The 15529-nt window shown below is 36.4% G+C and overlaps 1 protein-coding gene across 2 annotated transcripts in view; it reads left to right on the top strand.

The window, feature by feature from the left end:
• LOC106054559 (uncharacterized) overlaps positions 1–15529 on the top strand; it is a 62960-nt gene that overhangs the window by 29699 nt on the left and 17732 nt on the right. For both annotated transcript variants that reach the window (XM_056039128.1, XM_056039127.1), the window contains exons 3-5: positions 12891–14311; positions 14727–14814; positions 15472–15529. The exon at positions 15472–15529 is cut by the window's right edge and continues 119 nt beyond it. In XM_056039128.1, coding sequence (XP_055895103.1) covers positions 12891–14311; positions 14727–14814; positions 15472–15529 — 1567 coding nt within the window. The remainder of the gene's footprint in view (positions 1–12890; positions 14312–14726; positions 14815–15471) is intronic.

Raw genomic sequence — 15529 nt, forward strand, 5'->3', positions numbered from 1 at the left:
TGTAGATACCTCAGAATATGCATTTTGTTGGCTTTCAATATCAGAAATAGTGCTTGGCGGCGGGGCTTCGTCTCGCGCTGGGGGAGCTCCTAGCGCTCCCCCAGACCCCCTTGCTAGTATTGGCGTGGAATCTAAAATTTTTCCACTAACTCATGGAAGAACCTATTCTAGGGCACAATAAACGTCTTCCGAAAGAATGAAGAGTCAGAATGCAATAAAGATTATGTACACACACACACACACACATAAATACATATAAAAAAAAATTTCGCGGGGGGGGCGGGGGGGGGCGAAAAAATCCACCCCCCAAACCCCCCCCCCCCCCCCGAAAAAAATCCTGGCTACGCCCATAAATTGATCTAATTGTTTTGTAAAGGGTAATCTCTAATTCAAATCCTCAAGAAAAAAAAAATTTTCGTTAAAAAAAAAGGCATCCTTTTTTCTCTGCACTTTTCCTGAAGTTCTCGGATGGAGAAAGTCATGTTCCTGAGCGAAAACCGCATTGTGATTCTGGATAGACCCGATCACTATCACTCGAGCAAAGACTTTGCCTACAGTACTTAGGAGGGAGATTACCATGTAATTGTTGCAGTCGCTTCTGTGATCCTTGTTCTTGTACTGGAAAACGATTTTAGCATCCCGCAGGTCTTGTGGCACAGCTACTTCTTGCCAACATTTGCAAAGCAGTTCGTGACCAGGTGATGTCTCCAGGGATCCCTCTGGCTCTCAGAGAGACAACTTAAATTTAGCTTAAAATTATATAAATAGGCTTCAGAAAATAAAAAAAAGTCTCTTCTTTATAGTGGATCTCTTCATGCAATGAAATAAAGATTTTAACGACGTTTGTGTGGTTTCGGTTCCTCCAAGCTTTTGACGTGAAATGTACAAATGACATCACTTTTTAGGACGTTAAAAAATACAAATCTAGATAGTGAAGACGTTTTGATAAGACACTTGGGACGAGAAGTAAAATTTGGAAAGAAAACAGGCCGTAAATAAATACTTCTTTGTTTGTTTTCTAAAGACAAGCATTTGAAAAAAAAAGATGTTTAAAAATAGAGTACATTGTAGATTTCTGTTTCTATTAACTGAACTTTTTAATTTAATTTTTTTTTTAAATCAGTAATGAGATGCTGAGTGCGTGGTTGAAGACTTGAGAGGTTTAGTGCTTGAGAAATAAAAACAAGTGTCCTCAAAAAGAATAGAATAAGCATAACTACAATAAGCTGTGAATCTTCTATTCAAATGTCTCCTATTTCTTGTGGAGGAGTGGAGCGTTAGATTTCAGCTTGCCAGGTTTGTGTTAGACTGAATCATTAGTTTATTGTTCCTTTTGTCGAATTTATTGGACAAAGTTTGACAATACAATATAAAAAAAGACGCGCACACACACACACACACGCACAAACGTTGCTTTAATATTAAGATTTTTTTCTGGTTATAAAAACATGGCATTTAAATCGAAACAAAATATGGTGCAGACACTTTTATTAGATGCATGTATAATGTACGAGTCTTAGAGCGAATTTTTTAATAACGAGTTATATTTTTTGTTCAAATCAGTTTTCTTGAGTGAAGATAAATAAACCTGTAGAATGAATTCATTGTCTTCCTTGTCGGTGATATATTGATGTGTCTCTACGTGAAATATATTTTAGAAAAGAATATCCTGTCGTCAACATCTCACAGGGAGCACACAACATGTAGCACCAGGTCTTGCGGCAGCTCACATTTCAAAGTGAAACAATATTATCTAAGAAAATTTGTAACATTTCAAAGTGGAACAATATTATCTAAGAAAATTTGTCACATTTCAAAGTGGAACAATATTATCTAAGAAAATGTGTCACATTTCAAAGTGGAACAATATTATCTAAGAAAATTTGTCACATTTCAAAGTGGAACAATATTATCTAAGAAAATTTGTCACATTTCAAAGTGAAACAATATTATCTAAGAAAATTTGTCACATTTCAAAGTGGAACAATATTATCTAAGAAAATTTGTCACATTTCAAAGTGAAACAATATTATCTAAGAAAATTTGTCACATTTCAAAGTGGAACAATATTATCTAAGAAAATTTGTCACATTTCAAAGTGGAACAATATTATCTAAGAAAATTTGTCACATTTCAAAGTGGAACAATATTATCTAAGAAAATGTGTCACATTTCAAAGTTGAACAATATTATCTAAGAAAATGTGTCACATTTCAAAGTGGAACAATATTATCTAAGAAAATGTGTCACATTTCAAAGTGGAACAATATTATCTAAGAAAATTTGTCACATTTCAAAGTTGAACATAATTGTCTAACAAAATTTGTCACATATCAAAGTTCAAAAATATCATTATCTAAGAAAATGTGTTCAAGATCTATACGTCTGAAATATTTAAAGTTTAGAATTTGAAGAGATAAAAAAAACATATTTGAAGTTCCAATTTACCTCGGTCTAATTTTCCTCGGTCTAATTTACCCCGGTCTTTAATTTGTTTGTACTTACAAAGCTTATCTCAACTCACTCTGTCTGCCTGGTAAAAAGTTTGTACACGTGATTTCTCCCACACTCAATCTCGGATCAAGCTGAAATTTCACACAATTATTTCTTTACCTGACAACACAAGAATCAATAAAAATAATAAACCGATTAATTAATTAACTATTGGTAATAAATTATTTTGTTTGGTATTTCAAACAAGGAAAAGAAATTGTAATTAACGGAAGTTGTGGTATAAGCTGAATTACTCCCCGTTATAGGTCGTCGTCTGAGTCTTAGTGAACTCAAGCCAGAAAATAGGACCAGACTATATGATCAATAGATAACTATACAATCTTCCATGTTCATAAGTTTTCCACTAGCAGAGTGGTTACCGTGTTGGCTTAAGTTGCGAAGGCTTGAGCCATGAGTTCGAATTCAGGTCGTTCCTCTTTTTTTTTTTTTTTAATTTGCTTTTTTTAAAGGTTAGTCTAGATCTGTGATGCCCAACCTAATTCGACCTTCGGGCCAATTTAATTTTCGTCCGCATGACCGAAAAGGTACAAAAACAAAATGAAATTAACCTGAAACAATTAAACAATACAATACTATAAAGACCTGTTAATATTTGTGGAGCTAATCAATCTCACGTAGATGATATTATTATTTTACGTCTATGTGGTCCATAAGGATTGTAATGATTTCACAGTTGAAGCTCTACGGAAAGAATCCAAAAGTGTACGCTTTGTCAACTGGAAATTCCAAGCCACTATTAACGACTAGTGTGACTTTGTTTTCATTCAATGATTTTTTTTTCGAATCCGTTCATCAAAGGAATCTAAATAAGGTAAAGGTTAAGCACTTTGTTTTGTTAAACACAACACTAAAGGTTTAACACAAGATGCTCGGGTGATCGCAGAAGTCTGAGTGTCTCATTACACTATTTTGTGGTGAAATATTTCAGCAAGTTTCTGACAATGCCCTTGACTTTAGTGTCGCGCCATTCATTGAAAAGGAAACGTCGTCTGCTACAGAGATGATGGAAACTAAAATATGGCGGAGCAGCCAAGTGAAAAACTCGTTCTTTCTTCGTGGCGTTCATTTCGTTCCTCCCTCTTTGTTATGCCAATCACGGCCCTCGCACGATCACTTTCTACACTTCTATATATATATTTGAAATGGGGAGTAGAAAAGGTTTCCCTTCTAAGAGTAATGGAGCAGACATCATTTTATGGAACAGAAATTCTTTAAAATATTAATTCTTATGAGAGAAAATATTTTACTGACCTATTTCTTTATATCTAACAAAAAACTTAAGTCACAAACTGCCTAACCTTTTTTTCAGATTGAACCAGCTATGTTTCTTATAGTGAAGTGTTTCTAATATTGAAGTGTTTCTAATATTGAAGTGTTTCTTATACTGAAGTGTTTCTTATAGTGAAGTGTCTCTTATAGTGAAGTGTTTTATCTTGTATTAGAATCGTATTTCAGTGCCTTACATTGTCTTTTTGGATTTAATTGTATTCTATTGTCATAGTCTTCTATTTAATTATATTCTATTGTCCTAGTCTGGTGTTTAATTGCATTCTATTGTCCTAGTCTGGTGTTTAATTGCATTCTATTGTCCTAGTCTGGTATTTAATTGCATTCTATTGTCATACTCTTATATTTACGTGAATTATATTGTTATAGTCTTGTATTTAAATGTATTATATTGTTATAGTCTTGTATTTAAATGTATTATATTGTCATAGTCTTGTATTTAAATGTATTATATTGTTATAGTCTTGTATTTAAATGTATTATATTGTCATAGTCTTGTATTTAAATGGATTATATTGTCATAGTCTTGTATTTAAATGTATTATATTGTTATAGTCTTGTATTTAAATGTATTATATTGTCATAGTCTTGTATTTAAATGTATTATATTGTTATAGTCTTGTATTTAAATGTATTATATTGTCATAGTCTTGTATTTAAATGTATTATATTGTCATAGTCTTGTATTTAAATGTATTATATTGTTATAGTCTTGTATTTAAATGTATTATATTGTTATAGTCTTGTATTTAAATGTATTATATTGTCATAGTCTTGTATTTAAATGTATTATATTGTTATAGTCTTGTATTTAAATGTATTATATTGTCATAGTCTTGTATTTAAATGTATTATATTGTTATAGTCTTGTATTTAAGTGTATTATATTGTCATAGTCTTGTATTTAAATGTATTATATTGTTATAGTCTTGTATTTAAATGTATTATATTGTCATAGTCTTGTATTTAAATGTATTATATAGTCTTGTATTGACAAATCTACTTCTTTCATTTGGGGTAAATTTGACAAATCTTCCTATGCTCATTGTCAGTATTCTTAACTTGTCACATAGCATTTTAAACTGAAAAAAAACAAAATAAACCAACATTCAAGATGGCAGGCTGTGTTATGCGGTTTGAACTAAAACTTAATCTTTATTTCTGAAGGAATTTTCAAAACTTCCAAGTCGAGTCTAAACTGAGAAGCACCACATTGTCATTTTATTTCGTCCTCATGTTGGTCCATTTTTTAAAATAGCGAAACCTGTTATTTGACCTTCGTTGCTTACCAAACAACGGACCCAAAGGGGCCGGCTACGATTCAGTGGGAAAGCACAAACTCCATTTATTAACTAGCGTTTTTGTGAGTGTTTTAAATAAAAAAAAATATGCGAAAGTGGCAGTATATAATTTTAAATCGAAATATCAGACCAGATAATTTGGCATCGCCGTACGGTGCACATGGCAGAGTTTGGGACCTGCGCTTCATAATTAGCTTTTCATAATCTGAGCTCTTGAGTCTTGTCCCATACCAGGTCCCTTGAATCACTCCGAGTCCTCACACGTTCGTGTCTCCAGGAAGACAAGTTGACAAGCTTGTTTAGAACTGTACTAACTGAGCCATTCTACGCGAGCTTCTTCATTCTAATAGCAATGTAAACCTTAGAGGAAATTGACGTGAATAAGTCTATCACTACAATGTTTCTTTCACAACTCCTCCAGGTATTTCTTTGTATTGAACAGACCACCAGCACTTTGACATGACATTAATTACTAGACACGTCTCAATTCCTTTGATTTCACCATTGGAATGATATAATTACCATCACCGACATTTGTAGTAACCGTTCGTTTAGGGGAGAAAACTCTTTTCGATTTTCTATTCTTTACTTTTTTAAAAAATCCTATTTTTGGATTGAGGGTTAATTAAGTCATTACATATGAATGAGCAATAAAAATAACTATTCCACACACATATATACACAGATTCAGTCAATATAACGCTTTCATAGTAATACTCAATGATAGAAATAGACTTTTTTTTTAATTGTCACATAAAATTTTTTAAAGGCTGATCCTACAGACGTAATTATTTGTATTCACTCTGATTAATGATTCATGACATTCTTTATTTATGCACGTGTGTACAGCCACGTGTTGTTTTCGATTCTAAAATATTAAGTATATCTATATTGACGTATTTAAGTATATCTATGTCTACATATTTAAGTATATCTATATTGACGTATTTAAGTATATCTATATTGACGTATTTAAGTATATCTATATTTACGTAGTAATTTTGATTCCAGCTGTCAGGAATAAACACGTCTAAAATCTACAAACTCGTGAGATGCAAAGAATAGTGAATAAAGATTCTCTCCCTTTCTTCAACAAACTCTGTCAACTGTACAATGGTCAATAACTGGTCCATGCTTAGCCCCTTTGTGGAAGAGATTTAGAGCTTTGTTTGTACATACGACTGCCCCGCAGGAGCTGTCCACTATATCAGTAATTCTCATTGAGTTTAGACTGCGTCATTTTAATCTCAACGGTGTCTAGGCCAATGGAAGCTCCACCCCACCGGCCTTAATCAAACCGAAGCAGATGCAAATGTGTTGCACCCTTTTTTTTCTGGGAGGGAGGTACATGATCATAGCGTGCGATGCCGAAGGTATTTCATGGGGAACCTCTCATTTGACTTCTGTAGCACAGTGCGGGTTGTCCCCATCTAGATTGATTATTGAGGAGCGGTGTGTGTAGGCCTAATGAGGAGCGGTGTGTGTAGGCCTAATGAGGAGCGGTGTGTGTAGGCCTAATGAGGAGCGGTGTGTGTAGGCCTAATGAGGAGCGGTGTGTGTAGGCCTAATGAGGAGCGGTGTGTGCAGGCCTAATGAGGAGCGGTGTGTGTAGGCCTAATGAGGAGCGGTGTGTGCAGGCCTAATGAGGAGCGGTGTGTGTAGGCCTAATGAGGAGCGGTGTGTGCAGGCCTAATGAGGAGCGGTGTGTGTAGGCCTAATGAGGAGCGGTGTGTGTAGGCCTAATGAGGAGCGGTGTATGAATTGTTACAGGCTGAGTTTGTCTTTCAGCCCCGACACTGCAATCCAAAGTTCACACACTTTATCAAGACTTAGGTTTGTCTTTTTGTTGTTTAAACTATGCATTTACTTTCATACGTTAAGTCTATTTTAGTTCAAACCTTTTCATCTGCAGCCGATAAGTTTCTCTAAGGCTCTCGCCAACACATCGCGATATTTGTTTCTTTTCAGGGGAGACAAAGCGCTTTTCTATTTTTAGCACCGATTGAGTTTGAAGAGCTTAACATTAAAAACTCGACAGTTCTCGATTTCCGGTGATATTGCCGCGATATTTGTACAAATTCTTTTTCAACCTTTTTTTTTTCTTGGGAAAAGAGAGAAGAGAAGAGAGGGACATTGAAACAGGAACATGTTTGTCCCTCCGCTATGTTGCTTCTTTTGTTTTGAGAATTATAAAAAGTACTCTTATCCTAGACCTAATGAAATGAAAGCGAAATGTGAAGCACCACTCATGTAAGAATTGCATTCGGCCCTTGCCAAGACCGGTACATAGAAACCAGCAGAGCAAACAAATGTTCCATTGGCACAGTGCAGAAAGGTAGATTTGAACGTTGAATGGATGACGCAATGCGGTGCTTTTGATAGGGAACTAGGTCAGTGGGCTTTTACTTGGTGGAGAGTTCACAGTGGAGACCCAAGGAGTGTTGATATCTATTGGTAAATTGAGGTAACCAAGAAAGAATCCTAAAAAAACGTTTGCTATGTCATGTGCACAATGGAGAGAGTGGCTTTACATTGGGAGTTAACATTGAAATGAGACCTGAGTGAGATCTAACATTTGAAAGTTCCAGTGTAAGAAAGGAAGTTTGGTTCAGTAGGTCAGTGAGGTTTTTTTTTTTTTTTTTACTTTAAATTTTCTCTAAATAGCTTTTCGATCATTTTGAGTTGTGTTTTATATTTAGCTGGGAATGTGAGGCAGCAAAAAGGAAACAATGAAACTGGCTGCCTCATCCGGTATTTTTTGTTCAGACTGAGAAGAAATTCAGACTTGAGAAGTTCAGACTTGAGAAGAAGTTCAGGCTTTAGAAATTCAGACTTCAGAAGTCAGGAGTGCATCTTACATCCTGAAGATTAACCAGTCAGAGAACCTCCAATCTTGGTCAATCCTTGTGAAGGTACAACGAGCCGGACAACGTTTCTCTGCATCAGCCTAGCGCCCTGTTGGAAACGTTTAGAGGCAACAATCAAATAAATAGGGGAGAGAAGCAGAACTCTTCTTGTTATGTGGAACCGAGTTCATTGCACTAGCTCGTGTGGAAGAAAACCCTCGGTTCAAAGGATTCCTTTCATTCAGGATATTTAAGGGAAGCTTTTATTGGCTTTAAGATTTTAAAAGACTCAAGCGAAACCCATAGCTAGCTGATGTGCTTATGCCGACTATGCCGTATGTTTATCCGTTATGGATTCTTCTGGAACCAAATTTAATACCGTTGATTGTCTTACGGAAAATTCCTGAATGCTTTACAATGGAAATATAATTTATAATGTTCACCTGAATGCACCGCTAAAATGTTCTTATGTGCCAGTGAATAAACCAATATTAAATGACAATGATCCACTATAAGATAACAATGATCCAGTGTGTCAAACTTTCTGTGTTCAAGGATTTACTCAAGAGATAGTTTCAATAGTTCTAAAAAAAAAAAAAACGGCAACGCGGGTTTGAAAGCGTATTACCATAGTTTTATTTTTTTTTTGTCTGCTATCTGATGCAATGTGCATATAGAATATGTCAGTAGATAAGTCCAAACAAAAGCCAGGGCCATACTGTTATAAAGATTACACCCTTCGCGAAATGTGGCACCAGAAACTCCCGCGCCGACTGGTCTTTAGGGCGATAAGCACCCAACCCCCCGTGTAGCTAGATATTAGTTCGCACAGAGGATCACGGGATCGAGCTTTGGGAAAAGACTCCGTCGCAGACACTTTTAGATTTGAGATAACTATCTCATCCGTGAAATCAATGGATAGAGGTGTCCCGTGTTGGGGCATGTATTATGGTGTGCAGTATTGTAATTGTGTATTTTGTATTCGTGTGAGACTACATGTTGTTGTTTTTAGCGAATTCCGTAAGAAGACTTGGCTGTTCGTTTGGGGGGGAAGTCCCTGTGTCATGTTAAAAGATCTAAAAATACACAAACTAATATAATGTTGAAAATTTTACTTCACCATCACTTGAATTGTTCTTAACATAGTTGCAAATGTTAGGGTTAGTTTCCTAAAATGAAACCCTTTTATTTATAAAATTAAATATGCCGGCTGTTTGTCATAAATATACACCATTTTTAGCGAGGAAAAGACGGTATTAGTTTTGTGTGGCCTGTCTGTCCGTCTATCCGTCCGTCCCGTTTAGATATCAGAAACTAGAAGAGAAAATGAAAATCGGATATCATGATATTTTACATCACTCAAAGTTTTAATACTACGGCTACGTTTTTCTTTCCCGAAAGTGAATCATCTAATTTTAAAAAATTATCTATGCAGGCAGATTTTCCAAAAAAAAAAAACAACTTTTAAATGAAAAAAATTGCATCTAGGTCACAATGGGAAAAGTATCCATGGATCATTGTAAAATAGATTTTCCATTTATTAACTAACTCATGGAATAGAATACTGATTCAATTTGTTTAAAATAATTCTAATATGAACTTCGTTTTAGTTGAAAGTTTTTTAAAAAAGAACTACTTTAAACTTTTACGGTTTTGACATATCTTCATGATACACTTGACAATAATCTAAATTAGACTCAATAGAGGCCAGATGTAGCCTAGATCTAGAGTTTGATTTAAACTTATTGAACAATTTGAACAAAATTTACATCTATAAATTATTAAGGAAATAGTTTATCTTCTTACAGTTTAGGGGTGCAGATTGATTTTTTATATAAACAGTAGTATCACATTAAGAAGTGAATGATGTCCTATTTGCTTTTATGTAAAAAAAAAAAAACGCCAAATGATTTTTGTACAATTTTATTAATTTAAACGATCAAAACAAGACTATGGCTTAAATATTCCTGGTCCATTGGTGACTTCGATGGGGGCCGCCTCTGAGTTTGTGTGACAACACAAACTCTCTTTGTAATCTTGTTATATCAAGATTTTAAACTCGTAAAGATCACGTTAAAGCAATAAAGGAAATTGGTACACTACAAATTTTGGATCTATCTTGCTATCCATTGATTTAGTGATGCTACATCTTTGACTCCACTTCTTCTAATCCACTACTTCGCAACCTTTAGTCCACTGTTTCTAATTCATCATCTATATTCCACTACGTCTTCCCCTCTACTGCTACTCCACTACTTCTTATTCGCTGCTTCTGCTCCACTACTGTCCGCTCTTATCAGCAAGGTCTCAAGTGAAATGATCTTTTTATTTCCAACCTGGCCGTTTCGTTATTTCAACATCCGCCACAAAAACAAATCCGCAAACATGTGAAGTACTATTTTCGTTTTCTACAAGTTGCATCTTCCTTATATCTATTTATAGCTCTTCTTTAAGTGTCTTGTCACAGACGACCAGCTCACATCTCAACACTTCTCTAGTACACTCTTCCCAAGTAGAACGTAGACATTGAAGTGCGCATGACAATTTTCATCTCACTACGCGAACTTATCCCATTTTGTTTCCTTTGACGGGACGAGAACTTGGGGGTTTGAGTCGTGTTATTTCCGTTCCATTGATTTCCTAGTCATTAAGCTATTTATAAACACACAGGTTCAGACAGAAAAACACTCACACACGACATAAGATTGGAAATTAGTCATGCTTCAGAAATTAACGATTTTGTTAGTAACAATGAAGGGGGGGGGTTCAATTGCACTCGAGGAATTCGGTGTACGATGAACAGGTAGGAAGGGGCGGTGCAGGAGGTAGAACTAAGACGTAATATTTTTTTAAGACGGTGTTCTTATAAGACGTAGCTATTATAAGATCACAATACAACTTCAAAATCTATAACATAACCAATGTCGTCACCTCATGATTTTTTTTTTTGTGTGTCTGAGGAACTTGAATAGATTACAAAAAAAAAAAAAAAACGATATATTTGTGTATGAAGATATATGTAATTACCGTATATAGGCCGATATGTATCAGAGAGAGAGAAAAAGAAAAGACAGGGAGAGAGCGGCCTACATGAAGGAAAATAAAAGACTCACCACGGCCTAGCCTCTTGTCTTGAAAAGCTGAGATTAGTGCTTTACGATGTTTTTAAAGACAGAAAATCGCCTTTCTTTCAGGCTGTTTTTTTTTTATGGTAGAGATTTTTGATAGAAGGAGAGTCCGAAGAGGGATAGTCGTGACTAATTTAGAACTGTCAGTGGTCTTCCACGATTTACCACCTTCATTAAAACAATGATAAAGATATTGAATATTATTTGCTTGTGTTTCGTAGTGTGACAGGATGATCTAAATTTATAATTAAGTCCCCTGTAAATCGACTTTAAAAAAATTAACATAGCAGTAATTAGAAGTAAACCAGGACTTTGCAATAGTACTTCTTTATCTTCATTCCAGTTAGTCCTAAAAATCAAATGTGATATAATTTCGTCTACTACCAAAATGAAATAACCACGACTCAAAAGATTTGTTAAAGTCTATTGTAATTATGACTGTAGATGCAATAAAGAGCTTCTCAATTGAGGAATTTTATTTCGTTATTTCTTGTAGAAATAAAACTTTTTAAAAAGTGCATTGTGTTTCAAGATGTAATATTTCTATATTCAGTCACGTCACCCCCTGAAGTCAGGTCATTGTGCTCTAGGTGGCTTTGAGACATCCGGGCTTTCTCACGAGACTTTTCTGGCAAACCTTCTATCTCTGGTGCTTTAGGTCCCGCGTTCATCCCATGCCCCAAAGAAATAATTACTTCTTTTGTACCGCCTTGATTGAATGTTTAAAAAGAGATTTGAAATCCGACAGACAGTGAGTGAGAGAGGGGGGGGAGAATAACGATGAAAAAGTGCACAGCTGAATTGAAGACAAGACAAAGTTATACACACACACACACACACACATACACACACACACACACCAACAAAGCGGGACGTCCCGTTATCCTTTCTTGTCTTTTTCTGCAATCGGGATCAAACTGAAATATGAGATGAAAGAGAGGGAGATAAAGAGAGGGAGAGAGACAGAAGGCGTATAGTGTCAATGAAGTCTTGTCAAGTACAGGAGAAGAGACTTGACTGGAACAGGTCGTACATGTCAACACAAAGCTAAGGCGATCGGTGAATGAAACTTTCAAAACATTTTCAACCTCGTTCTGGATCGCGTGAAAGTTTTTTTTTTATTTGCGTCATGATTGAATACATATTTGGATCTGTCTGTCTCTCTTTTAGTTCCTTCAATCTCTCTTTCTGTCTGTCTGTCTCTCTCTGTCTTTCTGTCTCTCTCTCTTTTTTCTGCTTTCACTTCCTTTATGAGCTCTCTCAGATGTTCCTTCTCTCTTTGTGTGTCTCTCTTTCTGTTTCTCCTTTCCTCTTTTTCTCAGTCTGTAGATCTTGATCTGATTCCTTCATGCTGTGTTTGTCATCCCCCCCCCTCCTACCTTCACCCCAACCTAATGTATGTTAGCAAGTTTCATGTTCTTCCAAGTGTCTCACATTATTAATGCAATCAGTTATCTGACAGACTCAAGTTAGTAAAGTTCCCTTTTCAGATTAAGTGGTCTATAGGGCAGACGATGTTATAGACCATCTGTTTCTGTGGCTCACGGTTAACAAGGGTGTCATGTGGCAAGCATAACGACCACTTTTACTTTCCCCCAAATTATGTCAGGTACCAATTAGAGCTGGGTGAACTCAGAGGCGCCACAGAGATCACGAAATTAAAAATCCAAATCTTCACCAGGATTCGAACCCCGAACCCTGCTGTTCTGAAGCCAAGCGCAATACCACTCAACCTCCGCGCCTTCATCTGATACAGCAATATTTTAATTAAAAACATTTGTTTAAGTTAACGAAGTGAAATTTATATGTTTCAGATTCCTGTCTTTCAAGTGTAACGCCAAGTTTACCTCAGACGCCAATCATCAGCAGCAAGGGCAATAACTCCCCATGGCTGTACAACGAGACTAAATTTCTAGCATCTGATACAATGCTAAATGTAAGACTCGCTGATTCAAGATCACAAACTTTAAGCCAGAGACCCATCGATTATGCTACAACGTCACTAGCCCACAGCTCGTCTGTACTGTCGCAAGACACAACACAGAATGCTGTAGAGGGTCGTCTATCAGCCTCTGCTGAAAGCAAGCTCCAACACAAGCACACCCGGCGCATTTGGAAGCCACAAGAGGATGTGGATTCATCCCGAGTTGATAGCGCCCTGGGTACAAACATTTCTGAGAAACGTGAGGAAGTCCGCCTCCAAACTATGACGTCACCTGCCGAAGTCCGACTTGCTGGCCTGTACTGCCGAGCCCACAGAGCCCGACGAAGGAAGAGATCGTTTACAATTTCTAGCATCATGAGCGACTCCGGGGACGAAGAGGACGTTTACGTAGCCCCGAGGAGTTGTCCACGATGCGTAGCGGTAACAACCCCCGTCACCCCCAGACACAGCAGCATGGACGTCATTCACTATGGCTTTCCTACCTGTTCCCCCATTCGGTGTCCAGAAATAGAGTCAATGGACAACGTCCTTGCATCATCCCAAAAGAATGAGGTCAGTTCTGCCATTAGGGCGCCTTTTAGTATTACCGGAAACAATGAGAGCGAAAAATTGAATCATCGATCGGAAGCCCTCGTTTCAGATCGATTGCCCAATACTTTCTCAAGCACCGACGTGCGTCCTAGCCCGTCTTCTCAGGCAGACAGTTTACACAAAGACAGGACTGAACACAAAAGGGTCACATCTGTCCACGGTTATGATCCACCCTGCTTTAACGAGGACACCCCCGACAAGGTACCGCATGCTATACAACGACCAGCAACCAGCGCTCAGATGGAGACAATGTCAAGTCCAAACCTTTCATCTCCGGTCTGGCAAACTCTAAACAGTGTAAGGCAGAGTGTCACTTTTAACACAGACGGACTTAGCAGCCCGAGGCCCTTAAGTTTTCAGCCATATCTCTTCCATCATCCTATAATGCAGTCTAGCGAAGGCGCTGTTTCTATTGACAGTAAGAAAGAACTTTTGATAAACTCACCTAAAAGTGACGTATCCAGCATTGTTTCCATGGACTCCTGCTCACCAGTGTCAACTCTTGTGATGTCTCCGGGCTCACCTGTTGATTCACAGTTTTTCCTTGCCCCACCACACACATATGATATTAAGACCTATGGTGCCAGGTTGACACAAGAGCATAACGGTTCAAAAATGAAGTCCAATTTTGCGCAAGATGTGACCAAATCTAAAAAAATCCCATTGGATGGTCGTAAAAATTTCAAGGCCTTTTTAGAGGTACGTTTTGTTTTAGATAAGTTTTCGAGTAGTTTCTGTCCTATTCAAGAAAATAATTCAATGATAGATGATAACTGTCAAACAGATATTTGAATTACTCTAATCGTGTACGCCTAAATTAACAAAAAAAACTTGAACTTACTAGCTCAAGCAGATTCAAAGTTAAATATCTAATATTATCACGCATACACAATCTATTTATACGACTTGGTCAAAAGTAAATGGTAAAAGGGCTATGTATCAATAAATGATTAAAATATAAGAGCTTTTGTATTTTAGTTAACAATACAATTAAACTATCAATGTCTTGGATATCTTGGGTATATAAAAAAAGAATATTTACTGTCCATCTACTTTTGTACTCTCGTGTGTTTGGTTTTCTCCTCAATGGAATGCTAATGATGTCAACTTTCAGACTGCGCATGTCAAACTTGAGTTCATCAATGGAGGTAACGGAATCAAGAATCCACTTCTGAGCCTTGACTTTGCAGACAATAAATTTGGTAAGTCTTTCTCCTGTTCGTCTGCTAGAAGTATTGAAAGGATTTTATTGCTCATGAACCACCAACATGTTCTTAAGTTTTAAAAATCCTAGTGATTAATAACAAGACAATGTCTTCGAATCAGGGCTTTTTCTCTTTGATTCAAATTTAGGCAACGTATTCTATGCGCAAAAATCTCTAGTCTGGAGACATTTAGTATTGATGTACAGATATTAATACCAAAACTACTTCGGTCATGAATCTACACATGTAAATGCTTTATGGTCATTGACTGTGTGCATCTGTGATTTCAGTTATAGTACAAATAGCGGTCACTTTTCTAAATGTATTCTCATTTCTTTATTTCTTCCCAATACTGAAATTGAGTAGTAGATATTTGCAGATAATAATTGAACTGAAATGACATGACGTCATATTACATGTTTTTAGACGGCAACGGAATTACAGTAAATCTTTTTTTTTTTTTTTTTTAATATTTAACACACTAGAAGGAGATATGCCAACATTTGTTACCTTTCCTGAAATGTAATTTTTAAAAAAATAATTGTTCATGATAGTCTATTTAATTTTGACACATACATGACTCATTCCATTGGTCAATATTTCACCAATTCGAAAAAAAAAATTGAGCTTGTTATTTTATGTTTGTGTTCCCAGATCTGGTGTCTCCCACATCTTTGCCCTGTCCAGTCTGTTCAGTCACATTCGACACGGC

Source organism: Biomphalaria glabrata, chromosome 8, assembly GCF_947242115.1.
Source record: "Biomphalaria glabrata chromosome 8, xgBioGlab47.1, whole genome shotgun sequence".
NCBI classification, from domain to species: Eukaryota; Metazoa; Mollusca; class Gastropoda; family Planorbidae; genus Biomphalaria; species Biomphalaria glabrata.